General features: G+C 37.5%; 1 protein-coding gene across 1 annotated transcript; it reads left to right on the plus strand.

Moving 5' to 3' along the window:
- Positions 1 to 3,251: 3,251 nt before the first annotated feature.
- On the plus strand, positions 3,252 to 25,305 carry LOC131109450 (epidermal retinol dehydrogenase 2). Its single transcript, XM_058061482.2, has 8 exons — positions 3,252 to 3,410; positions 5,254 to 5,594; positions 9,008 to 9,139; positions 9,245 to 9,344; positions 10,982 to 11,126; positions 14,834 to 14,959; positions 24,029 to 24,143; positions 24,333 to 25,305. The coding sequence occupies exons 2-7, from the start codon at positions 5,274 to 5,276 to the stop codon at positions 24,123 to 24,125; spliced, it is 921 nt and encodes a 306-aa protein (XP_057917465.2). The 5' UTR covers positions 3,252 to 3,410; positions 5,254 to 5,273; the 3' UTR covers positions 24,126 to 24,143; positions 24,333 to 25,305.
- Positions 25,306 to 25,957: the final 652 nt, after the last annotated feature.

Consider the following 25,957-nt stretch of genomic DNA (forward strand, 5'->3'; position numbering starts at 1 on the left):
GGTATGAATGTGAGTGTGAATGGTTGTTTGTCTACATGTGCCCTCTGATTGGCTGGCCACCAATCCAGGGTGTACCCCGCCTCTCGCCCGAAGACGCGACCCTCATGAGGATAAGCGGTAGAAAATGAATGAATGAATGAATGAAACGTAACCTTCTGCACGCTACACTCCTCCATGTTCTCTCACTTCCTCCTCCCTGTCATGTGTGATCTGAAATGTTAATGCACTACTGAAAAGTTGCAACATCACCTTCGTTTGCCTGTTGTGCGAGAAATGGAAAAGTGGAAATGCAAAAATTGTTGGGATCGGGCACCAAGTTCCGGGTGTGCCCCACCTCTCACCTGGGTGGGTATTTGTGATGATAAAAAGGTATAACTGTGTCATTGGTATTGAATGAGTTAAAGGGGACCTATTATTATTATTATTACTATGCTCATTTTCGTCCCTTTGTATTGCGATGTGGGCCCTTATTGAGCAGCTACACACCTTAACCCACACTGAAAGCTGTCTAGATCTTCTGGAATCTGCACCTATTCCAGTTGTATTTCCTTGGCTTTCATTGTGTATCATATAACTTCCAACTTTATTTCCAATTTTTTATTTTATTTTATTTTATTTTATTTTATTTTATTTTATTTTATTTTATTTTATTTTATTTTATTTTATTTTATTTTATTTTATTTTATTTTATTTTATTTTATTTTATTTTATATAAGCCCTCTGCATAACCAATAGTCATAACCATACGTCAAAGTCCACGTAAGATATACCAGATATACAAGTCCAAAGGCCGAATGAGTCTGATGAGGACTGGGCTGGAGAGTAAAGGTCCTACACCATTTGGCCCCGGACTGACTGCTCATAAAGGTAAAAGGCCTGAAATGAGATGAAACAAAGCAACAGAAGGAAACTAGGAAGGAAAATAGAGAGCCAAGACGTGTGGACGAACAGGAAGTAAAATCAATGTGGAAAAGACTGATGCTACCAGTTTTATGTCCATTGTGGGTTTTTCTTGGCGCCACGTGGCTTTGAACATAAGTTTGATTTTCACGATGTTCGTTTCAGCCCATCAATTTACCATTCTTTGCTTTTTCACGCTATCTGTGTATGATGACAGAGGGCCTTTTTTCCGTCCTTTATGTTGCTTTTTAAGGCTAAAAACAACCAATTACCTAAAAATGTCATCCAATACTTCTCTACAAGAGAGGAGAAATATGATCTCAGGGAAGAAGTACATTTGAAACACTTCTATGCTAGGACTACGTTAAAAAGCCATAGCATTTCAGTATGTGGAATCAAACTATGGAATGGATTGAGTAAGGACCTCAAACAATGCACAACGATGAACCAATTCAAGAAACAATACAAGCAGTTGATGTTTGCTAAATACAAGGATGAAGTGTCTTGAACCAGTCATGATGTGCTATATATATCACTATATTGACACTTACTATGGTACCCATTATGTCATTGGATGCTCATATCACCTCCTACTTCGGTACGTGACAAAAAAAAAATTAAACTATATTAGGAAAGCAGGAAGTGAACAAATGTAACAGTTACTGATTGTAAAAGTACCAGATGGAGGGGTAGGATTTAATAAGCTTTGCTTCTTCCTACTCCTTTTGGACATGTGGAACTGTGAACTGATTATGGGATGCACTCAATTGTAATCTGATGCATGTTCAAATGAAATAAAACCATTACCATTTCAATGTTTTTTCCGATTGTTACGTTTCTCATTTATCAAGCCAACGGTGTCAGCAACCAGATCTGTAATTGTGGTCGAGAGCTGTGTTTGGGAATCATGCGACAGCTTCAACCTTGAAGGTCTTGTTATAGTAACATACGTACTGTATCTCCTGCCTGAGGGAAGACATGATAATCATCATGCTTTATAGTGTTGTACTTTGAACAAAGTAAGTATCTATGTATCTTTGTTATTTGTTAGCCCTCTAACTTCTCCAGCAGCGTCTCTAACACGCTCTTTGCAACAGTTTGGCCGGGGCTGGGTGCTCATGTTCAAACACTTGCTCTGAGGAATTAAGCTACACCACACGAAACACACACACACACACATAGACAATAGCTACTGTATATTGGTTGTCAGTTAATGATAGCAATTTGGCAAAGTTTAGCTACCAATATTAGCTATTGAATGTACAGCCTGTAATTTGCAAATTGTTGGGCTCTGCTCTGAAACTGCTTTTGTGTGTGTTGCATACATGATGAGCATGTACTGTACATGCATGCACGTATGTACAAGACTGTACATTTGAATGTGATTCCATTCACATTTGTGAAAATCTGTTGATTTAAAAGTATTGGTAGCATATAACATATACGTAATACCATACATATTATTGTATTTTTTTATCGTTATTTTTGGAAAATTAGGTGGCTGAAAAAAAGAAAAAAAGTCAAAAGATTATGGTAATAAAAACATATACAGACAAAAAAAATTACAAAGATTATTTAAGAAGAAAGTTGAAATATTAGGGGAAAAAAAGAAACAAAGTTCATACTAATAATAGGCTTATTCACCCATATCACAAAGCTGAGATGCAGTTTTTTCTTGAAACAATAACTTCGGAGTATGTTCTTTACAAAATATTAAAATGCACCTTGCATCCTTTCATATTTCACAATGTCGCCCCCGCTGGATGTTTGGACAACCCTGCTGTAGACTTTGCGTAACACTGTGCACTGTTGACAATAGATAGCCTTATAATTTGTATTATATGTTTTCTCTGACAAAAAGAAAAAGAAGAATTCTTAAAATGAAATGGGTTTGCTGTTAAGGACAATGGTGTTAAAAATGTACAAATTAAAACGGTCATGACAATAAACACTCTATTCTTATTTTTAGTTCCATTACTATTTGAATCATCGTTGTAATGTATAATAATTACAAATGTACGTAAATGTATAAAGAGAAAATACAGGTTTTAAAAAAAAGTGTACATGTGCAACGCTGCAAGCCAGGCAGTCACTTCCTGTTTACATTGACGCAAAGAACCAATCAAACGGCCTCTTCTTCTTCTTTGCTTTGATTGGCGCTCTGAATCTTCTTGTAGCCATTGGCTGCCCGAATAAAACGAAACATAAGAAGTAGCAACGAAATTAACTTCACACAAAAATGTACTTGTGTAAAATAACCCATAATGAAATTAATAAAGTACAAACACTGAACATCAAACCAAGTCCAACAATGCCTCGCGTTGTTAAAGGGGTAGGGCGTTAACCTGTCACGTGACACAACTCCCGCCTCCCTGTTATGTTGTGTGGAACTTGGACGTTACGTCACAGGCCGAAGTTCACTGTATTTCCCTGGAGGCTACGGTAAATGTAAAACAGTTTGTCGGGACAACGAGGTCGAACGTAAGGTTTTCCCGCTTCAAACAACAACGGTAAGAGACTTAAAGAGTCTACTTCTGTTGCTTCATTATATTTTTGTTGTTTACCAATTATCTAACGGCAGTCAAGGGGAGCAAAGGTCCGTTGTTTGTATGCACAGATGGAGAAGGTCGTGTTATTTCCGTTGAACAGCTGTGTGATTTACTATCAGGAGTATTTAAGCTAGTACCATGGTTGACTCTATAGTTTTTCCATTTTGATAGGCCGGTAGCAAGTTTCTAAAGCTCAATACCATTCCTACAGCTATCGAGCATAAGTCCTGCTTCATTACTTACATTATTAAGTTAGTAAATAGAAAATGGTATGTTTTTCACAGTCTATGTACACTTATGATGACGGGGTGTCTAAAGTGTGGCACAAGAGCCACTTGTGACCGTACCTTGTTTTCTCTCTCTCGCTTTTTTTTTTTTTACAGTGGCTCATTTTAACACGTAAAAGGTTGTTCCATTATAGCACATGTATCATATTTAATAACAAAACATGACCTTATTAACCGTATTAACCTTATTAATGTAGGAATGTTGATTTTGTGTGTTGATTTTGCCTTCAAAATGATCTCTAGATCAGTGTTTTTCAACCTTTTTTGAGCCACTGCATGTTTTTTTACATTGGAAAAATCTTGTGGCACACCACTAACCAAAAATCACGTGCATCAAAAAGTCTATCGGAGGAACAAGGTAGGTGTTGCCACACGGACCAATATTACATTGCTCTGCCAGTCTTTACACCACAGACACTCCACAGTAGCCATCTTTACATGACGAGTTTTCTATTTCCAAATGACCTTTCGGGAAACAATGGTATCCATGGAAAGGAATATTCCAATCTCTTGTCTACATGCACCGTGAAAATCAACCAGAATAGTCAATGGGTCATGTGCGGTAAAACGTAAACATCAACATCACGTGATACCGGCTTCCCCGAGTTTTTCTTTCACTTGTTGGAATAACTCCGTATTGTCAGTTTTTCGTCTGTCCAGTCTTGAAATTTAGTTTGAATCAAAAACAAACTTTGCTTAGCAGTCCAATGCCGATTGCTGACCTCCATTTTTAAAACTGAAGAACGTCTGGATCTGCGTGTTACGTCATATCTGAGCATGCGCTGAAAGAACGCACCCGGGATTAATTTAAACAGGAAAAGATCACATTCAATCTTGCTAATATTTTATAATTAAACTCAGGACATGTTTTATATAGATATATATTTTCTTTTTTAATAAAACTGGACTTGTGAATAAAGTATAGAAGGGTTTAGATTCTGTTTCACAGATGGCGCTAATGCACACGAAAGCTGCTTGCCAACCGCCAATAAACAACAGAAGAAGAAAAACACCACAAAGAAGAAGAACGCACCCTGATAAATTTCCGTTTGAGCGGGTACAAGATACCTCAATCGGATTGGGGAAAGGAATATTCCATCCCTGTTCAATTCTTTCCGTTTGAGCAAATATACCAAATGCAATTGGAATATTTAGGTCCATATATTCATGGCTATTGACATAATATTTGGAAATGATGATTAATCAATGTTAACTATAAAAAGTGATATTGGATAATTCCTCGCCGCGGCACAGTGGTTGAAAATCACTGCTCTAAAAAAAAAAAGGAAAACACATGACATGAAGTGGGGACACTATCGGACTGCCTTAACACTTTTAGGACTTGAGGCTGTCTTGCTAGATGCTAGCATCGTAGCCGTTAGCATGTTAGCATTTAAGCTAATTTACTAATGTCTAAAGGCAAATTAAAAAAAAAGAAAATCACTGCTCTAGACAAGCAACTCATGTCAATTAGTTGAAAGTGTCTTTCTTTTCTCCTACATGTGTTTACTTGTCAGACTACGACACATCACCAAACATGAAATTGTTCCTGGAAACCCTACAAGTCATTCTGTTGTCCATCTGGTACAACGTGGAGTCCTTCATCTACTGCTTTTTACCTAAGAAGAGGAAGAATATATCTGGCGAGGTGGTTCTCATCACAGGAGCAGGCAGTGGGATCGGTCGTCTTATGGCGCAGGAGTTTGCAGCTCTCGGCACTGCGTTGGTTTTGTGGGACATTAACCAGGAAGGCATGAAGGAAACGGCGCGATTGGCTAAGCAGAGTGGAGCTATAAGAGTTGACTATTATCTGTGTGACTGCAGTGACAAGAATGAGGTCTATCGAGTCGCTGACCAGGTAAGACCTTTTCCTGCTAACATCATGGTTCCCCAAAAAGTTCTTTTACAAAAATCTAATTATCTTATCAAGTAAAATTATTTCTTTTTACTCAGTTCTTTTGCTTTTTTTGAATAGCACCACTTTTTCCACTGCGGGCCACATATTGTACATGGAAGGTACAGCAATGCTTATACATAATATATGTATATATTTCAAGAAAAAACTGCATCTAAGCTTTGTGATTTAGGTTAAAAAGCCTACTAATAGTTTGAACACCCCCACCCCCTTTTTTGCTGTTGTTTAAAAATATATACATATTTAAACTTTCTATGTACATAATCTTTGTAATTTTCAACTCATAATATTATGAATTATTCCCAGAATATTAAAGTTTTTCCCCAACCTAATTTTCCAAAAAATTGCAATTCAGTCTGTTTGTTTGTCATAATATTTTGTCTTAAAAAAACATTATTTTCATTAATATTTCAAGTCTATGTTAATAATTTTTTTCTCATCATATTACAGGTTTAATAAATAATAAAAAATTAAAAAATAAAATAAATAAATAATTTAAAAATATTTTGAATTTATTTTTGTAAAGTTAAAGTTTTCACATTTCTGCATTTAAAAAAATATCCAACTATTTGAGTTAATGAGCTTATTAGGGTTTGATGTTCCAATATTCATTCATTCATTTTCTACCACTTGTCCTCACGAGGGTCGCGGGGGTGCTGGAGCCTATCCCAGCTGTGTTCGAGCGAGAGGCGGGGTACACCCTGGACTGGTGGCCAGCCAATCACAGGGCACATATAGACAAACAACCATTCACACTCACATTCATACCTGTGGACAATTTGGAGTGGCCAATTAACCTAGCATGTTTTTGGAATGTGGGAGGAAACCGGAGTACCCGGAGAAAACCCACGCATGCATGGGGGGAGAACATGCAAACTCCACACAGAGATGGCAGAGGGTGGAACACTAACCACTCAACCGCCGTGCAGCCTTGTTCCAATATTGAACTTTTCAATATTGAAGTTTTTTAAGTATTTTAAGCTGTCTTGTGAAATGCACTGCGTAAGTTTAAGATTACAACGTGCATACTGCAGCATATTTAGAGGGGTGTAATATTTGACCATTATATTTGACCACCTAATTCTTATATTGTAAATAGTACACCTGTTTAATGACGACTTCATGGAATTAGACAAAAGTAAATTTCAAGGAATAATAGCGTTCGTGCTACTGATGTCACACAAGGCTGCATACAAACCTGCGTATGTTATGAAACAAGTTTACCAAATAACTTTTGATACAAACTAAAAAAGACGTGAGCTGAAGAAAAACTAATAAAGTGGAGGCAGGGTGAGCAAACGCAACACGAGCCGTTTTTAACTTGCCGAATGAGGTGCCGCTGAGCTCCTTTGTGACCGCCGCTTGCAGAGTCGCTGTGTGTGACTGGCCAATCACAGAGTGAATACATATTGAGCATTTTCTTTAAACACAATTATGACAAAATGTACTCAGTTCATACTCGTATCCGGCAAAAACACATTATGTGTAACAGATACCTGTTTATATCCGTTAACTAGTATCCGGCTCATCGCTAGTATCCCTACAACTGGCCTGTTGTGTAAATAAGATAAGACGAGCTTGGGGGATATACTGCTAAGCGAGTTTAGTGTGTTTGCAAGGTGTTTGAGTCTTGGCTTGCTTGTTCAGTGAAGGTGGCTCTTTTTTCAAGCAGCTACATATATCACCATGGTTACTTAGGCTAAATTCATGACCGAGCCCCGACCAGGTTATGTTCAGACTTTAAAATTGGTGGACGTGGGAGCAAGATTAATTGGAATATCGCTGCGACGGGAGATCACACTGATTCGCTAGCCTTCCCTGATTAAATTGTGAGAGATATCGATTTTCAGTCAAGGGAGTACTCTATATTTGTTTTTTTTTTTTGAGCTGAGCATCAGGAATGAAATGCAATACTCCAGCGAACCACAGTGAGCCATTATCCACAAATAGCGAAATCATGGAAAGGTAGTAAACCTTCCCAGAATTGTCTGGCCAACCACAATGACCCCAAGAGCGCAGCAACAACTCATCCAATAGGTCACAAAAGACCCCACAACAATATTCAAAGGCCTTTTTTTGCCTCAGTTAAGATGTATAAAGTAGCTGTTGCTTGGGCTGGGCGATATATTGCTATTTAAAAAATATTGAAATTTACTTTAAGCACAATATCAAAACCAAGCATATCGTGGATATTGAAACAGACTGGATTTGAGCTGTATCTCCCTCGTGCTTGCATGCAGGAACAGAAGCCCGGAGGCTCAGCTGAAGCAAACAGGCTACCACGTCTGCGGTGGAAGACGTCTGCAATATGCAATATGGAAGTACTTTGAATCCATAGCATCAAAAACAAATTTCACCACCTTTTAAAACTTACCATGAACTCCAATATGAGGAATGTGTGCGGTGTCTGCCACGCTCCTGTTGCGTTCCTCATGAGGAAACGCAGCCTCATCACATTGCTAATATATGGTCCCCATGGCAACATTTGACAAAAGGCTTTAAAAACCTGTTGAAAATGATGAATCTATTTGATCAATTTTCGATTATATCGATTATAAAACAACTTGAGAGCTGCATGGCGGTCGAGTGGTTAGCACGCAGACCTCACAGCCAGAAGACCAGGGTTCAATTCCCGCCTCTGCCATCTCTGTGTAGAGTTTGCATTTTCTCCCCGTGCACTCCCGGGTACTTCGGTTTCCTCCCGCATTCCAAAAACATGGTAGGTTAATTGGCCACTCCAAATTGTCCATAGGTATGAATGAGTGTGAATGGTTGTTTGTCTATATGTGCCCTGTGATTGGCTGGCCACCAGTCCAGGGTGTACCCCGCTTCTTGCCCGAAGACAACTGGGATAGGCTCCAGCAACCCCAACCACCCTCGTGAGGATAAGTGGTATAAAATGAATGAATGAATGAAAACAACTTGGCACATGTTTGGATTTAACTTTGTCAAAATTCACTTTGTGGAAAAATATTGGGATATGTATCGATATTCATGTTTGGATTTAATTTTGTCAAAATTCACTGTGGAAAAATATCAGGATATGTATCGATATTCATGTTTGGATTTAATTTTGTCTAAATTCACTTTGTGGAAAAATATCGGGATATGTATCGATATTCATGTTTGGATTCAATTTTGTCTAAATTCACTTTGTGGAAAAATATCGGGATATGTATCGATGTTTATGTTTGGATTTAATTTTGTCTAAATTCACTTTGTGGAAAAATATTGGGATATGAGGTTTTGGTTCATATAGCCCAGCCCTAGCACTTATTATTTGCTCTATCTTTCCATGAGTATAATGCCACAGTCAAAATGCAACTTCCACTAAACCCTGACCCCTCCCCCAACAGGTGAAGCGGGAGGTGGGCGATGTCACTATTTTGGTGAACAATGCTGGCATTGTGACAGGAACCAAGTTCATGGATGCACCAGATTCCCTAATCGAGAAAACAATGGAAGTCAACACCATGGCACACTTCTGGGTCAGTCTTATTGCGATTTTGGAGTATTTCTTGTATCTGTCTAGCGTAATGGGAATTTTTCATACAAATATGATTGATGGTTTGTGTCTTCCTCTCTACTGTCAGACCTATAAGGCCTTCCTTCCTGCCATGATTGCCAATAATCATGGTCATTTGGTCAGCATTGCTAGCTCTGCAGGACTCATAGGCGTCAATGGATTGGCAGGTATGGGTTTTCTTATCTTTTACATTTAATTTAAATTCATTCTATATATAAATATATGTATTAGGGTGCACAATTATTGAATTTTGATATGGCTGGGTACTAAAAGTGTTCCAATATATGTAGAAACAACACATACAAAATATTTTTCCAATACATGATTATTTAAGGGTGCCACCATACATCTGTTTTTGTGGAATAAAGTGGTGAACAGTTCAATGGTCGCCATGAACTCTGAGGTGATCTTTATGTTTTTGTTGGTATTTATACTCCGATTACATATTACTGTGGTTTTGTCTTTGTAATTTGAATGATTTGTAGTCATATTTATAGGTATTTAGTGCTCATTGCCTCTACTGTAGCTAACATTAGCTAGCTACAGTATGCTAATGATAGTTAGCTAATAGCTGAGCAAGCATAACATCAACAACAGTAATATAGAGTAGACAGTATTACTGATGCCTCATATTTATTGAGAGTAGTACTGTAGTCCTACATAATGTGATATACACTTGTCCATTTATTATTTTAGGCACTGTGCAGCACAACCCAGCAGCTCTCCTAAGATGCTGCCCTCAACAACTAGTTCCTTTCAGACTAGCAGTCGCAGCTTGGTCTTTGGTCTGGGCCCCCTTTGATAACCCTATAGAAAATAATGCTGTATAGAAGTTCATTGTACTCAACATTTCCACCTCAACTTCTTAGACTAGAAATTGCACATTTTCCGAAATTTTACAAAAGTTTATGTGTGAGGTGACACCCCTAAATCTCAATGGATTTCCTCAAAACTTTGCAAAAGACATTTTTATGTTAGAAAAAAATGGAATGCCAGCCAAATTGATATTATGAATTTGAAATTTCCCAAATCAAATTTGATGCACCCTAATATGTATATGTATATATATATATATATATATATATGTGTATGTGTATATATATGTATATATATATGTATATATACTATGTGTATATATATACATATACATACATATACATACATATATATATGTATGTATATGTATGTATATGTATATATATATGTATATATGTATATGTATATATATATATATATATATATATATATATATATGTGTGTGTGTATGTATATATATATATATATATATATATATATATATATTATGTATCACAATTATGTGAAATATATTTTGAAAGGTTACATCCTGGGATTGCGTGGTACTTTATTGTATTCGATCCATGTTAATTTCTTAACATACAGCCTTAAAATCTGTTAAAATTTGTGCTCCTCCAACCTCGCCTGCCCGAGGAGGAGCACTCCTTGTCGCACACACTTTGTCAGAGACACTGCTGGTGCCATGGAGCTCAGGAGAAGCCGGCCACGAGGGCACCGCGTTGACTAACTGCAGACAATCTTAGTAATGGAAGTCAAAGGTCACTACACATTTTTTTGTAGGACTACCGTATTCCAGACAGTGAGCACTGTGGTTCTCTCCACCTCTGTGCAACAAATGCACAAACCTCATTATGTGAAACTTTGGCATGGTTTAACACGAGAATACAACATTCTAACAACATTTATAGTTCAGAAAAGTGGGGAAAAAAGCATAATAGGTCCCCTTTAAAAAATGACCTTGTTAAATTTTACCGTCTTGTCCTTGCAGACTACTGTGCCAGCAAGTTTGCCGCAGTGGGATTTGCAGAATCCGTGGGTCTTGAACTTCTGGCAACGGGCAAAGATGGCATAAAGACCACCATTGTTTGCCCGTACTTCATTAATACCGGGATGTTTGATGGATGTCAAACCAAGTAGGTGTTTTCACAGGATCTCTGTCACAGTTGTGGGAATACAGGATGTAAACATGTTCCTTTCAACCTCTTCTACACTGTTCATGCAAAGTCATTAGGTACACATTCACGCATTGTACAGTTAGCTTCAGTGAGTGGATGATGATTGCGGGGGCTGCACGGCGGTCAAGTGGTTAGTGCGCAGACCTCACTCTCGGCCATCTCTGCTAACTATTGTGTTAGCATATCTTACACCTATTCGGCTAGTTCTCTATTCTTTTATTGTTAGAACTTGCCTTCCATGAGGACGTAATGTCTGTTTTGGTCAAGTAGTTTGGAAAATAAATTACCCGCAAAAAATGCCACTTAGTATACTCCTGTGCAACTTATGTATGTTTTTTTCTACCTAATTATGCATTTTTGGCCTTGTGCGACTTATACTCTGGAGCAACTTATAGTCCAGATAATACGGTACTACATGTTATCACCAGTGTCTTTGTTCTTGCGTGATCACACCATATACTATATCATGTATGTATGTATGTACTACATTTATATGTCAGAAAAGTTGGGAAAGCATCATTAAGAACATAGTTGGTCTCACGCAGGTAATATTGTACGCTAACTAGATTCAATTTTTGATAAAAATTTTAATTGGATGACAATATGTTTTTGTTCGGTTATCATGCGGCTAACCATTGCACCTAGCAAATGTTAATTTATTCCATTTATCCCATCCATTTGTCATGTGCATTTCACATTGTTTTCTGCATGTAAAGATAAGATAAGATATGCCTTTATTCGCAGCAAGAATACAGAATCAGTTAAGCAGTACAAAATACACAATATAAAAAAAAACAATATAAACAACCCAAGTATTAACAAAATCAGCAGTTTTTCCCAGAGTTGTATACAATACAGTATGTAGATAATATGAAACGAGATGAAATATATGACCAGTCTGTACACCAGGGGTGGGCAAATACTTTCACTTGTGGGCCGCATTGAGGAAACAAAATTGTCCGGGGGGGCCAGAACATATATATATATATATATATATATATATATATATATTTAACTCACACACTATTTAATACTTATAATTTTCCTTGAATTTTTTTTGTCTAATTTTATCTGTAAGTGTTATATACTATCAGCTGTATGTTTTCATGTCCCTTTTTTTCAGGAGCACTTTAAACATCACACCACATCTAACTACGTCATTTAATTTGACAGTTTTGTTGTTTTTTTTTTACTAAATAAGACTTGCAAGTCATGTTGCCAGTTTGTATGTTAAAAGTTGAAATACTTGGAAAGCAACTGGCGGGCCGGATTCAAACGCTTGGTGGGCCGCATGTGGCCCCCGGGCCGTAGTTTGCCCACCCCTGCTGTACACTATGAGATCTTGCTAGTGAGTTAATATGAGGCATTATAGAAATACTTCACATATTGTATTTAGAACCTTAATATTGCATGTGGAGGTTGATCAGATATTACACAGTGAATGGGGTTTGACCAAAACCATAATAGTTGTAGATTAAAAGTGTTTTTGCGTCTTAAGGGAAGTTTACTTTTTGTTAGGGTCCGGCCTTGTATTTGCAGACAAAAATTTTCCATCTGGAATAGACATATAAACATGCTAGGTTAATTGGCGACTCCAAATTGCCCATAGGTATGAATGTGAGTGTGAATGGTTGTTTGTCTATATGTGCCCTGTGATTGGCTGGCCACCAGTCCAGGGTGTACCCCGCCTCTCGCCCGAAGACAGCTGGGATAGGCTCCAGCACCCCCCGCGACCCTCGTGAGGACAAGCGGTAGAAAATGAATGAATAAATATTGGAACATCAAACCCTAATCAGCTCATTAACTCAAATAGTTGGATATTTTTTTAAATGCAGAAATGTGGAAAAAATACAAAAATAAATTCATAATATTTTTAAAGTTATTTATTGTTTTTAATTATTATTATTATTTTTAAAGTTATTAGAATAAACCTGTAATATTATGAGAAAAAATTGTAGGTACATAGACTTGAAATATTAATGAAAAAAATGTTTTTTAAGACAAAATATTATGACAAACAAACAGACTGAACTATCAGCATAATGACAACACAATATTCAGATATTCAATTCTGTTGTGCTGCCAAGTGGTTTGTAGATTTGACCTTGTTAGTTTGAGAATGTTCTGTTTCAAGAAATTAGCCAAATCAATGAAGAAAAGCTGTAATGGGTTTATTCCCTGAGTTATATTGCTATAAAATAATGCATACATATAACAATATCAATCAAAAGTTGAAAAACACAGCAAAAAAAACCACTGATTTGGAAAATAAACAGAATAGAACTGAAAAATATTGATGTCATGACAGTACCTGTCCGATACTCAAAACTAAGCATGTTACTGCTCGTCTTAAAACACAGCATGTGAAGTTGTGAGTCATAATTGTACAGTCAAAGAGAATTTCCAGCACATCTACTTATTATCTGAGGCCTTACAGGTAAAAAGTACCCCAATATTTAAGTATATCATGTTATCGCAAATTGAATTGCCACAATTCCGTCTCTGATTCTGAAAGAAAATCTGAATGCTAATGATGTCCAAACCTTCCAGAGATACCGCAGTCACATGACTCCTCAACCAGTAAACAACTGCCTTATGTCTCCATGTTCATGTTTATTGTATTGGACACAAGAATGACGGCGTCACTTTGCTTAGGCTCAAACCAACACACCAGAGGCATCAGGTGGGCTGATGTTGTGATGAAGGTGTTGAAGGACCTGTCCATTCTTATATCTGTCTACCCACCTGCATCTATTCTGCACACCCTGAAACAGCCTGAAGCCCCAAAACCATGTTTTTTTTTTCACATTTGCTTGTGGTTCGGCACATAGGCATTCTAAAATAAGCTGTCCCTTCCCATCCTCTTAAAGCCTTAGTATCTGCACTCCAGTCATGACTATAAACACATATATTCTGCTTGGGATAATAAACGTATGTTCTGTGCACTTCATCAAACACCAATTGAATATGTCAGCTTTTGTCATTCCAGGCGCACAGGTGATTTTATTTTATTTTATTTTATTTTATTTTATTTTATTTTATTTTATTTTATTTTATTTTATTTTATTTTATTTTATTTTATTTTATTTTATTTTATGGGCTGCATGGTGGTCTAGTGGTTATCACGATTTTTATTTGATTTTATTTGATTTTATTTGCTGCATGGCGGTCTAGTGGTTAGCGCGATTTTTATTTGATTTTATTTTATTTGCTGCATGACGGACTAGTGGTTAGCGCGATTTTTATTTTATTTTATTTTATTTGCTGCATGGCGGTCTAGTGGTTAGCGCGATTTTTATTTTATTTTATTTTATTTTATTTGCTGCATGACAGACTAGTGGTTAGCGCGCAGACCTCACATCTAAGAGACCCGAGTTCAATCCCACTCTCTGCCATCTTTGAGTTTGAGGTTTGAGTTTGCATGTTCTCCCCGTGCATGCGTGGGTTTTCTCTGGGTACTCCGGTTTCCTCCCACTTTCCAAAAACATGCTAGATTAATTGGCCACTCCATAGGTATGAATGTGAGTGTGAATGGTTGTTTGACTATATGTGCCCTGTGATTGGCTCCAGGACCCCCTGTGACCTTCGTGAGGATAAGCGGTAGAAAATGAATGAATTATTTTATTTTATTTTATTTTATAATATTTTTTTTTTGCCTTCAACAGGTGGCCAAGACTGCTCCCGATCCTTGATCCAAATTATGTCGCCAAGAAGATCATCCAGGCTGTCCTAACAGACCAGGTCTTTCTCCTGTTGCCCAAGAGCATCTACATCATCGCTGCTCTCAAGAAGTTAGTGTCTACCACCAAGTTATATAGTCCGTTCCATTTGAAATTCATGATTGTGTATTACCCTCGTAAAAAACAAAAAAACGTCCAGAAAGGTCTGGGATGGGATGTGGGACAGTATGTGTTGAGTAAGTCTAATTGGTGCAATACACTTTCTTTCAGACTTCATTTAATTTTTCATAAGCTTCATTTCGAACATTTGGAAAATGAAGTAAATTTGCAGAGGAACATTTTCAACAGTAACACAAAACAATGGAGCCCGTGCAAGAATAGCCAATAAGTCCGTCACTGTAAATGTAAGACATGGGCCGAAACAAATTGGTGAAAAGTTGATGAAACATAAGCGAGATTCAAAGGAACCACCATTGAGTAAATTGGTTATTCACAGGTGTGAAGTATGTGTAAACTGCGTCAACATCGTGCATCGTTTCTGTCAACTAATCATGAATGCAAAGTGAACACACCACAACCTCCAGTATGTGCAAACGATGCTGGCATATGGAAGCGTTCCTCTGTGTGGCTCCTTCACGGGAATGGGTTCACTTTTCCACCACCGATTGAAGCAAATCAAGTCAGTTCTGGAGCTTCTTGGATTTTTCTGTTAATAAGTGATCTTAGTGCCCAAAGCAACACCTTCTCCTCAGCAATCCCATCTCCCACACTGTCAGCGCCTCGTTTTTTTTTTCCCCCTTTCCCTTCCTGCACTTTGCACATTCTCTGTCTGCAGCTGTGAGAAAGTATAGACTTGGATTTCTTTTCTGCATGAACTTCTCTGTTAAGAGTTCAGAGAAGTACATCTTGTATGTCCCTTAGAGGAAGTGATGAAGCTGGGGGTGATGCCTGCTGTTGAGTGGCGTCACACAGGACGTAGCGGGACCAAATAATGCCACAACTGGGTCACGGATGTGGGAAGGGTTGGTGACAATGCATACCCATGCGGTAAAAATGCGATTACTGTTGTCAGTACGTGACAAGTTGTAAATAAGTTGTGGTCAGAAGTGGCGTGCCTAGTGCACAGACTAAATAAAATAAAATAAAAATAAATTACACGCATTGTGGAAACGCTTTTTTAACAACAGGTTAACAGTATAGATAGTGGCCGACAGCAGCTTCTGTGTGAATGTTCACTGCATTTGTTATAAAGTCATTGAAGTCATTGAAGTGCGGGCTGCACGGTGATTAGCTTGCAGACCTCACAGTTTGGACACCCGAGTTCAATCCCACCCTCTGTGTGGAGTTTGCACGTTCTCCCCGTGCATGCGTGGGTTTTCTCTGGGTACTCCGGTTTCCTCCCACATTCCAAAAACATGCTAGGTTAATTAGCGACTCCAAATTGTCCATACGTATGAATGTGAGTGTGAATGGTTGTTTGTCTATATGTGCCCTGTGATTGGCTGGCCACCAGTCCAGGGTGTACCCCGCCTCTCGCCCGAAGACAGCTGGGATAGGCTCCAGCATACCTGCAACCGTAGTGAGGATAAGCATTATAGAAAATGGATGGATTAAATGATTATCAGACCGGAATCTTTCCATAGTGTCCCAACTCTAAAAAGAAAGTACCCCCCCCCCCCCCCGCCCCCAGGTACTCCGGTTTCCTCCCACATTCCAAAAACATGCTAGGTTAATTGGCCACTCCAAATTGTCCATAGGTATGAATGTGAGTGTGAATGGTTGTTTGTCTATATGTGCCCTGTGATTGGCTGGCCACCAGTCCAGGGTGTACCCCGCCTCTCGCCCAAAGACAGCTGGGATAGGCTCCAGCACCCCCGCGACCCTCGTGAGGACAAGCGATAGAAAATGAATATTGGAACATCAAACCCTAATCAGCTCATTAACTCAAATAGTTGGATATTTTTTTACATTGCAAAAATGTGGGAAAAAAGCTTTTAATTTTACAAAAATAAATTCAAAATATTTTAAAAATTATTTATTGTTTTTATTTATTTTTATTTTTTTTAAGGTTACTAGAATAAACCTGTAATATTATGAGAAAAAAATTGTAGGAACATGGACTTGAAATATTAATGAAAAAAAATTTTTTTAAGACAAAATGTTATGACAAACAAACAGACTGAATTGCAAATTTTTGCAAAATTTGGTTCGCACTCAAAGACAGCTGGGATAGGCTCCAGCACCCCCGCGACCCTCGTGAGGATAAGCGGTAGAAAATGAATGAATGAATGAATATTACAACAATGACTTTTGTTGCAAAAGTTGATTGGAAGTTTTGAGAAGACGATGACAAGCTAGCAGGAGCGTTTGGGCTGGGTGAGCTGTGTGTCAAAAGTAGCCATTGTTTTATGGGCTTATCAGTTACTAAGGTTTTTTTTTTTTACATTAGCTGGTAGTAATGGAGTGCACCCCTGCAAAACGTGGGGCTCTGCTGTAATAACACCCAGCTACTAAAAAAGAAATGTCCCCATCAGTGTACATCAATTGCAAGTGCAGGAAGACAAAGATGAGGCGGGTCTATCACAGCATCCCCTGGAAGTGCCAAACCCAGAATGTGAACCTTTGTCTTTCTGTAGACAGGAATGGTTTTGTGGAGTGAACAAATGGTCTTCATGTAGAAAATGCAGCTCACATATTCTGAAAGCCATCTTCACCTGAAACAATGATGTCCAATACATTATTGAGTAAAGCTGAGCTATATCAAATAGGGAAAATGGCCTAGCGGTCAAGAGGTTAAAATGGATTCATTCATTTTCCGAGAGCCGGCTTGGTCATGAAAGGTCTGCAGGTTAGTAATGCCATGGACCAATTCCAGCACGCTACCTTTGTTCTGTAATAATGTACTGTAAGCACCCGTCTCAGAAAGAAGACAGGTGACCTTAGATGACCTTAGAGACATCATGGCAGGCTGTGGCCGTGATGACAGATGATGACCGTTTTTAGGAAGTCTGGTTTAATGCGCTTTGTCACAGTTTTTCTCAGTAGGCCCTTTATAATTGGTCGATTAATGGTATCTCTGCACTTGAAATTGTTCTATCCACGACACACAGGTTATTATACTAAAAGGGGTCACAGAGGATCCGCTTCAGTGTTGTTGTTGTTTTTTTTTTTTTTTGATCACGTACTTCCTGAATAACAAAGTTAATTATATCAGGACTTGTAGCCAGCATTAAAAAAATCAACTTAGTACATTTTCATTTTCAGCACTTTGCGCGTCAGTTTGTAATTCTACGTCTTGTTGACTGATTTGAATGAGGCTTGAGATAGCTAACATCAGTGTCCTGTAGTTACAGTTATTGTAAACGCTCGACTAGTAGCATTTGTAGGTAACACTCCACACCACGGGTTCATCGTTAAAGGGGAAGTACACTTTTGGGGGGAATTTTGCCCATCATTCAAATCCTCTTGTGAAACATGAACACATTTATTTCCCTTTTCTGTGCATTCTAGCGTGAGAAAACGTGTCAATATGAGCTAGCTTACAGAACTGGTGCACACGTCTTGTGCCGGAAGACACGGCCATCACAAGGAGAACAGATATCATAAGTCTTGTCGCTGTAGCGTCAGGTAATTGCTCAATGTGCACCAAGGCACCTAGGAAAGAATTTTGGGTAATGTTTTAAATCATTAAAATACGGCAAAATACTATAAGTACTGTATTTTCCGGACTATAAGTCACACTTTTTTTCATAGGTTGGCTGTTGGTCAAGTAGTTTGGAAAATAAATTACCCGCAAAAAATGTGACTTATACTCCAGTGCAGCTTATGTATGATTTTTTTTACCTAATTATGCGTTTTTGGCCTTGTGAGACTTATACGGTAAAATACGGTATTATATATAACGTATTTTCCGGACTATAAGTAACACTTTTTTTCATAGGTTGGCTGTTCCTGCGACTTATACTCCAGAGCGACTTATAAATGAAAAAAGTTTTCAAAAAAAACGCATTTATTAAAAACAGAAAAATATACAAACTTTTTCAGTGCTTTGGTTCCGATTTTTTACAATAAAAGCTCTGATAAAACATTCCACTGTTATATATCTGTTAAATATCTTAATTTTTATTTTTCTGCACAAAATAAGATAAAAAAATAAATAAACAAATCAATCAATCAGTAATAAATAAATATAATAATAATAATAAAACGGCAAATAATAAAAACTTAAGAAACCACATATAGTTGGTGGGTAGACAAATTATTTTTTTCAGATTAAAATGAACAAAGCATTATTAGAGCCCTGTAGACATGACAAAACACGACTATAGTCACATTTACACTTTTTTTATTTACAACATATTGCGCGACTGCAGGGTCTTGAGACACATGCTAACTCGCAAACTAGAGAGCTAGCGACCTAAACGGTAGCTTTCAAGTTATTTCCTTTAAACTTAAATCGCCAAGAACGTACCACTTCCACACGGATAGGGAGGATAACTATTAACAGTTATTTAACCTTTAACATGAACATTAATCAAACGTAATAATTTTTTCTGGGTACATGATACCATACAGCATCCATATCAAACTTGCGCGGGCCGCACTAACATTAAACTTTCATATCAAGGCGGGGGCCTCAAACTAGTGTCCTGCGGGCCACGTTTGGCCCGCCGGCCGCGTGTTTGAGACCCCTGCTCTAGTGCGACTTATGTATGTTTTTTTCTACCTAATTATGCATTTTTGGCCTTGTGGGACTTATACTCCAGAGCGACTCATAGTCCAGATAATACGGTATTACATGTTATCACCAGTGTACTTGTTCTTGCGTGATCACACCATATACCATATCATGTATGTATGTACTACATTTATATGTCGGAAAAGTGGAGAAAGCATCATAGGTCCCCTTTAAGAACGCAGTTGGTCTCATGCAGTGTATTAACAACACGGCCAGATGCAGGTAATATTGTACGCGAACCATATTAAATTTTTGATTAAACTTTTAATTGTATGAAAATATGTGTTTGTTCGGTTACCATGCGACTAACCATTGCACCTAGCAAATGTTATTTTATCCCATCCATTTGTCATGTGCATTTCACATTGTTTTCTGCATGTAAAACCATAATAGTTGTAGTTGTACAAAAATCTTCCACCTGGAATAGATAGATAGATAGATAGATAGATTTTAAGATTTTTCATTTTCATAGATTTTTCAATAAAGTCTCAGCTAACCACGCCTCAAATAAACGGCCGTAGAGTTGTTTTCTATGAAATAAGTTTCGATAAGAGCACTTATAAATTGTGTTCTCTCCTTGTTCTTTTATTTATTTGGTCCATTTGTCTGAGGACGGAGCCATTATTCCATAATAGAAAACATTGCTCTTTGGAACAGTGCACACAAATGGATAAAGTGCCTCGCCTGTCACCTCTTTAAATCCACATAAAAGCCATTGTAGTCAGGATTTTAATAATGTGTTGTTGTATTCACCGTGATTATCTTTCTTTACTTTGAAGGCAGTCATTGTTAGTCGAAGGATGTCAGTCATTCAAATGCTGCGAGTGCAGACTGATTTTTTTTTTAGAAGAGATGCATTGTTTGGCATTATGGACACCTTGCAGAAAAGATGGCATGTAATGGCTCAAAACTTGCTTTGATGCTCTGAATCACTGCTGCACTGCATCTTGCTGAAAAAAATGGACTCCACTTTCAAGTCGACCTTGTCAAAATTGTTGCTTAGTTTGATTGATGTATTGTGACAAGTGAACCCTGGTGGGCTGAAACGTAAACCGCTTCCATGTTAAATATATGGATCCGTAAGTACATTCCTGTTGTTGGTGCTCATTGATTTCAATACGTCATGGAATGGCGTTGCTGTGATTTGTCATGTAAAATCTATAGCTGCATAAAAAACCTTTTGAGCTGATCCTTACAGAGGTGCCAGAGCTCACTGCGGCTTTGACCCCAGCCGAGCTCATGTTTTTTATTTAATTAGGGCAGGGGTCGGCAACCTTTACTATCAAAAACGCCATTTTACCCCCTCGCTCACTAAAGAAATATAAACTGGAGTCGCAAAACAATATCTTATAAACTTTCAAAAGTTTGAATGTTTCTTAATTTTAACAAGTTTTAACAGCAAATAGAATATAGTACAGCAAATACAAGTGCAGTATGTAATTAGGGCAGGGGTCGGCAACCTTTACTATCAAAAACGCCATTTTACCCCCTCACTCACTCAAGAAAAATAGACTGGAGTCGTAAAACAATATCTTATAAACTTTTGAAAGTTTTAATCTTTCTTAAGTTTAACAATTTTTAACAGCAAATAGAATATAGTACAGCAAATACAAGTGCAGTATGTAATTAGGGCAGGGGTCGGCAACCTTTACTATCAAAAACGCCATTTTACCCCCTCGCTCACTAAAGAAAAATAAACTGGAGACGTAAAACAATATCTTATAAACTTTCAAAAGTTTGAATCTTTCTTAATTTTAACAAGTTTTAACAGCAAATAGAATATAGTACAGCAAATACAAGTGCAGTATGTAATTAGGGCAGGGGTCGGCAACCTTTACTATCAAAAACGCCATTTTACCCCCTCACTCACTCAAGAAAAATAGACTGGAGTCGTAAAACAATATCTTATAAACTTTTGAAAGTTTTAATCTTTCTTAAGTTTAACAAGTTTTAACAGCAAATAGAATATAGTACAGCAAATACAAGTGCAGTATGTAATTAGGGCAGGGGTCGGCAACCTTTACTATCAAAAACGCCATTTTACCCCCTCACTCACTCAAGAAAAATAGACTGGAGTCGTAAAACAATATCTTATAAACTTTTGAAAGTTTTAATCTTTCTTAAGTTTAACAATTTTTAACAGCAAATAGAATATAGTACAGCAAATACAAGTGCAGTATGTAATTAGGGCAGGGGTCGGCAACCTTTACTATCAAAAGCGCCATTTTACCCCCTCGCTCACTAAAGAAAAATAAACTGGAGTCGTAAAACAATATCTTATAAACTTTTGAAAGTTTGAATCTTTCTTAATTTTAACAAGTTTTAACAGCAAATAGAATATAGTACAGCAAATACAAGTGCAGTATGTAATTAGGGCAGGGGTCGGCAACCTTTACTATCAAAAACGCCATTTTACCCCCTCGCTCACTAAAGAAAAATAAACTGGAGTCATAAAACAATATCTTATAAACTTTCAAAAGTTTGAATCTTTCTTAATTTTAACAAGTTTTAACAGCAAATAGAATATAGTACAGCAAATACAAGTGCAGTATGTAATTAGGGCAGGGGTCGGCAACCTTTACTATCAAAAACGCCATTTTACCCCCTCGCTCACTAAAGAAAAATAAACTGGAGTCGTAAAACAATATCTTATAAACTTTCAAAAGTTTGAATCTTTCTTAATTTTAACAAGTTTTAACAGCAAATAGAATATAGTACAGCAAATACAAGTGCAGTATGTAATTAAGACAGGGGTCGGCAACCTTTACTATCAAAAGCGCCATTTTACCCCCTCGCTCACTAAAGAAAAATAAACTGGAGTCGCAAAACAATATCTTATAAACTTTGGAAAGTTTTAATCTTTCTTAACTTTAACAAGTTTTAACAGCAAATAGAATATAGTACAGCAAATACAAGTGCAGTATGTAATTAGGGCAGGGGTCGGCAACCTTTACTATCAAAAGCGCCATTTTACCCCCTCGCTCACTAAAGAAAAATAAACTGGAGTCGTAAAACAATATCTTATAAACTTTTGAAAGTTTGAATCTTTCTTAATTTTAACAAGTTTTAACAGCAAATAGAATATAGTACAGCAAATACAAGTGCAGTATGTAATTAGGGCAGGGGTCGGCAACCTTTACTATCAAAAGCGCCATTTTACCCCCTCGCTCACTAAAGAAAAATAAACTGGAGTCGCAAAACAATATCTTATAAACTTTGGAAAGTTTTAATCTTTCTTAATTTTAACAAGTTTTAACAGCAAATAGAATATAGTACAGCAAATACAAGTGCAGTATGTAATTAGGGCAGGGGTCGGCAACCTTTACTATCAAAAACGCCATTTTACCCCCTCACTCACTCAAGAAAAATAGACTGGAGTCGTAAAACAATATCTTATAAACTTTTGAAAGTTTTAATCTTTCTTAAGTTTAACAATTTTTAACAGCAAATAGAATATAGTACAGCAAATACAAGTGCAGTATGCATGTGTAATGAAAGCAGTATCACCTTGGTTAAACCTCAATACCTGACGCCTAAAGAAACGTGTAGCAACGTTCTCACATCCACAGCGAATTTGCAAATATCCCAAGATTTTGATTGACTGCCAGATTTGGAGGAAATTTTGGGGTGTCAAAGTAGTTCAGAGGAGTTGATCAAGTACTCTTGCTAGTACACGGTCTCATATTGCACTTAGAGCTTAATATTGCACGTGGAGCTTGATCAGATATTGCACAGTGAATGGAGTCAGGAATAACTATACTGAATATAAAAACAAAGTATTGCAAGATATGATATTTATAGGTTATGATGATCTTATTATCACATACTATTTAATCATGAGCTTATTATCACGTACTATTTAATCAAAAGACCATTTTGTTTCCAGAAAATGTTCAGTTTATTACATGTATTATATCTAAACAGTGTAAACACAACAATTGCTAAAATATTTCAACAATAATATTTTATCAACAGTCTTATCTTTCTAATGTCTGACAATTAAAGTTCCATTAATCAAGTTTGGGTTTTTTGGTGACTGGAGAAGCACTAGGCACTAAGCACTCGTGTGCTGTTCTCTGATTGGTTGTTTCACGGGCACGATACCAGAGCAGCGCGCTCTGAGTGGACAGCTACGGGGGCTGATACTGGACATGGTTAAACTCTATACTTTATCAGTATCACTGCCCTGGGCTTTGACACAGTATCATTTTGGCCTTTTCCCGTATCATTCATGGGCGGTTTCTAGGGTACAGGGACAATTAATACTGTAGTATGTGATAAGGTATGATATGATATGATATGATATGATATGATATGATATGATATATAAAAAAATCTGTCACTCATGGTTAGTAGTTGTGTGAAGATATTTATTGAAAAAAAAACTCATTTTAAACAGAAAGTTATATTGACTGATTTCTGTTTTGCTGTTCCCTCCTCAGCATCCTCCCCACGAAGCAAGGCACTCTGTTGGGTTACTACCTTGGAGCCTTCAACCTCATGGATTCATTCCGAGGAAGAAACAAAAAAAAGTTGTAAAGCAAAAGGAGAGCGGAGGTAATGGCTGCTACAAAGATCCTTTTTGAAATTTCAATCTTATTATTGCTTCTTCAAAGAACGTTTTCACTATGTCCTATAATAATCCATCCGAGTGTAACGCAGTGTTTATTATCAGGCATCATTTACACAAGCCTACAAAGAATGTATGAATTCCTTTAGTCACACTTGTCCTGTGTTTCTTTTCAGTGCTTTCAACCATGAAACCACACAGACCACATCCCTCCAATGCAGCAACAAAATGCACATGTAGGTACAGTAATTTGTACACTTATTCACACGTATAGCAATAATTCATTATTTGTCACAGAAAAAACGGTGAGGGACATTTAATCTTTTGTCTAATAGATCCTCAATGTCATTTATGTTCATGTACTTATAATTATCACGTCACCGAGCATTTCATGAGCATCGTTGTTCAAGTCATTTATTATTGTCTCTGTTATTAAATTAAATATTATTCAAATCTGGGCTTAAAAATAAATATCATTTCCTCTGCAGCATGTTCTCCCCGTGCATGCGTGGGTTTTCTCCGGGTACTCCGGTTTCCTCCCACATTCCAAAAACATGCTAGGTTAATTGGCCACTCCAAATTGTCCATAGGTATGAATGTGAGTGTGAATGGTTGTTTGTCTATATGTGCCCTGTGATTGGCTGGCCACCAGTCCAGGGTGTACCCCGCCTCTCGCCCGAAGACAGCTTGGATAGGCTCCAGCATACCTGCAACCCTAGTGAGGATAAGCGGTATAGAAAATGGATGGATTAAATGATTATCAGAGCAGAATCTTTCCATGGTGTCCCAACTCTAAAAAGAAAGTACCCCCCACCCCCACCTCCAGGTACTCCGGTTTCCTCCCACATTCCAAAAACATGCTAGGTTAATTGGCCACTCCAAATTGTCCATAGGTATGAATGTGAGTGTGAATGGTTGTTTGTCTATATGTGCCCTGTGATTGGCTGGCCACCAGTCCAGGGTGTACCCCACCTCTCGCCCGAAGACAGCTGGGATAGGCTCCAGCAACACCCGCGACCCTCGTGAGGATAAGCGGTAGAAAATGAATGAATGAATGAATCGTTTTAATTTGAGCGATTCTGGTCCGATTCCTCATTTCGATTCCGATTCTTTTCAGGGGAGGCTCATAAAAAGTTTGCGTGGTAACCATTTTATGAATTACTTATTAATGACCATGAGTGAATAACTAGTGAGTAATAACAACTTCCTGGCTAAAGCTAGCATTAACATCAAGTAAAGTACACAGCATTAGTTAGCCGGATATTTGAATTATACTGAATTATTTGCATTCACACAAATGAAATTCTGCACCGTTTTTTGTCTGTGATTGTTTTTTTTTTTACTTCTTATTCCACCATTTCTTTAGCACCTCCCACATTTCTGAACCGATTCAAACCAAATCCAACATCACAAGATTCGAACCATTCAGAACCATTCCTGATCCAGCTGTAGTCATTCACACTTATTGATTATATAGAATATTTGGTCTGCATTTTTGCTTTCAAGGATAAGAGGTAGAAAATGAATGAATGGACACATTAAATGGCGCCCCTTACTGGTGAAAAAACATTTTATAATTTTTTTATTGCTGTGATATTCCACTTATTTCAATTGGTCGCTCATTTTTCTGTTTTCCTGAATTTGTTTTTGTTGAGCTTTCAAATGACCTTCTCCCGTTTATATGGAGGCATAGCATTTTTATATTGATACATGTGATGCCACCCAGGTGCCCCAAGTACGAGGGGGTTGCAGGTTTTAAAAGGTTAAATACTCAGGAATGTTTTTTTGTTAATTTCATTGT

Source organism: Doryrhamphus excisus, linkage group LG2 (assembly GCF_037039965.1).
Source record: "Doryrhamphus excisus strain RoL-2023G ecotype Guam linkage group LG2, RoL_Dexc_Guam_v1.1, whole genome shotgun sequence".
Classification (NCBI taxonomy): Eukaryota; Metazoa; Chordata; class Actinopteri; order Syngnathiformes; family Syngnathidae; genus Doryrhamphus; species Doryrhamphus excisus.

Bases quoted from the DNA above. Each gene is read 5' to 3' on its own strand.
- LOC131109450 (XM_058061482.2), top strand. From the start codon at position 5,274: ATGAAATTGTTCCTGGAAACCCTACAAGTCATTCTGTTGTCCATCTGG. The intron at 5,595-9,007 runs GTAAGACCTTTT...CTCCCCCAACAG, and splicing joins TCTATCGAGTCGCTGACCAG to GTGAAGCGGGAGGTGGGCGA. The intron at 9,345-10,981 runs GTATGGGTTTTC...TTGTCCTTGCAG, and splicing joins AGGCGTCAATGGATTGGCAG to ACTACTGTGCCAGCAAGTTT.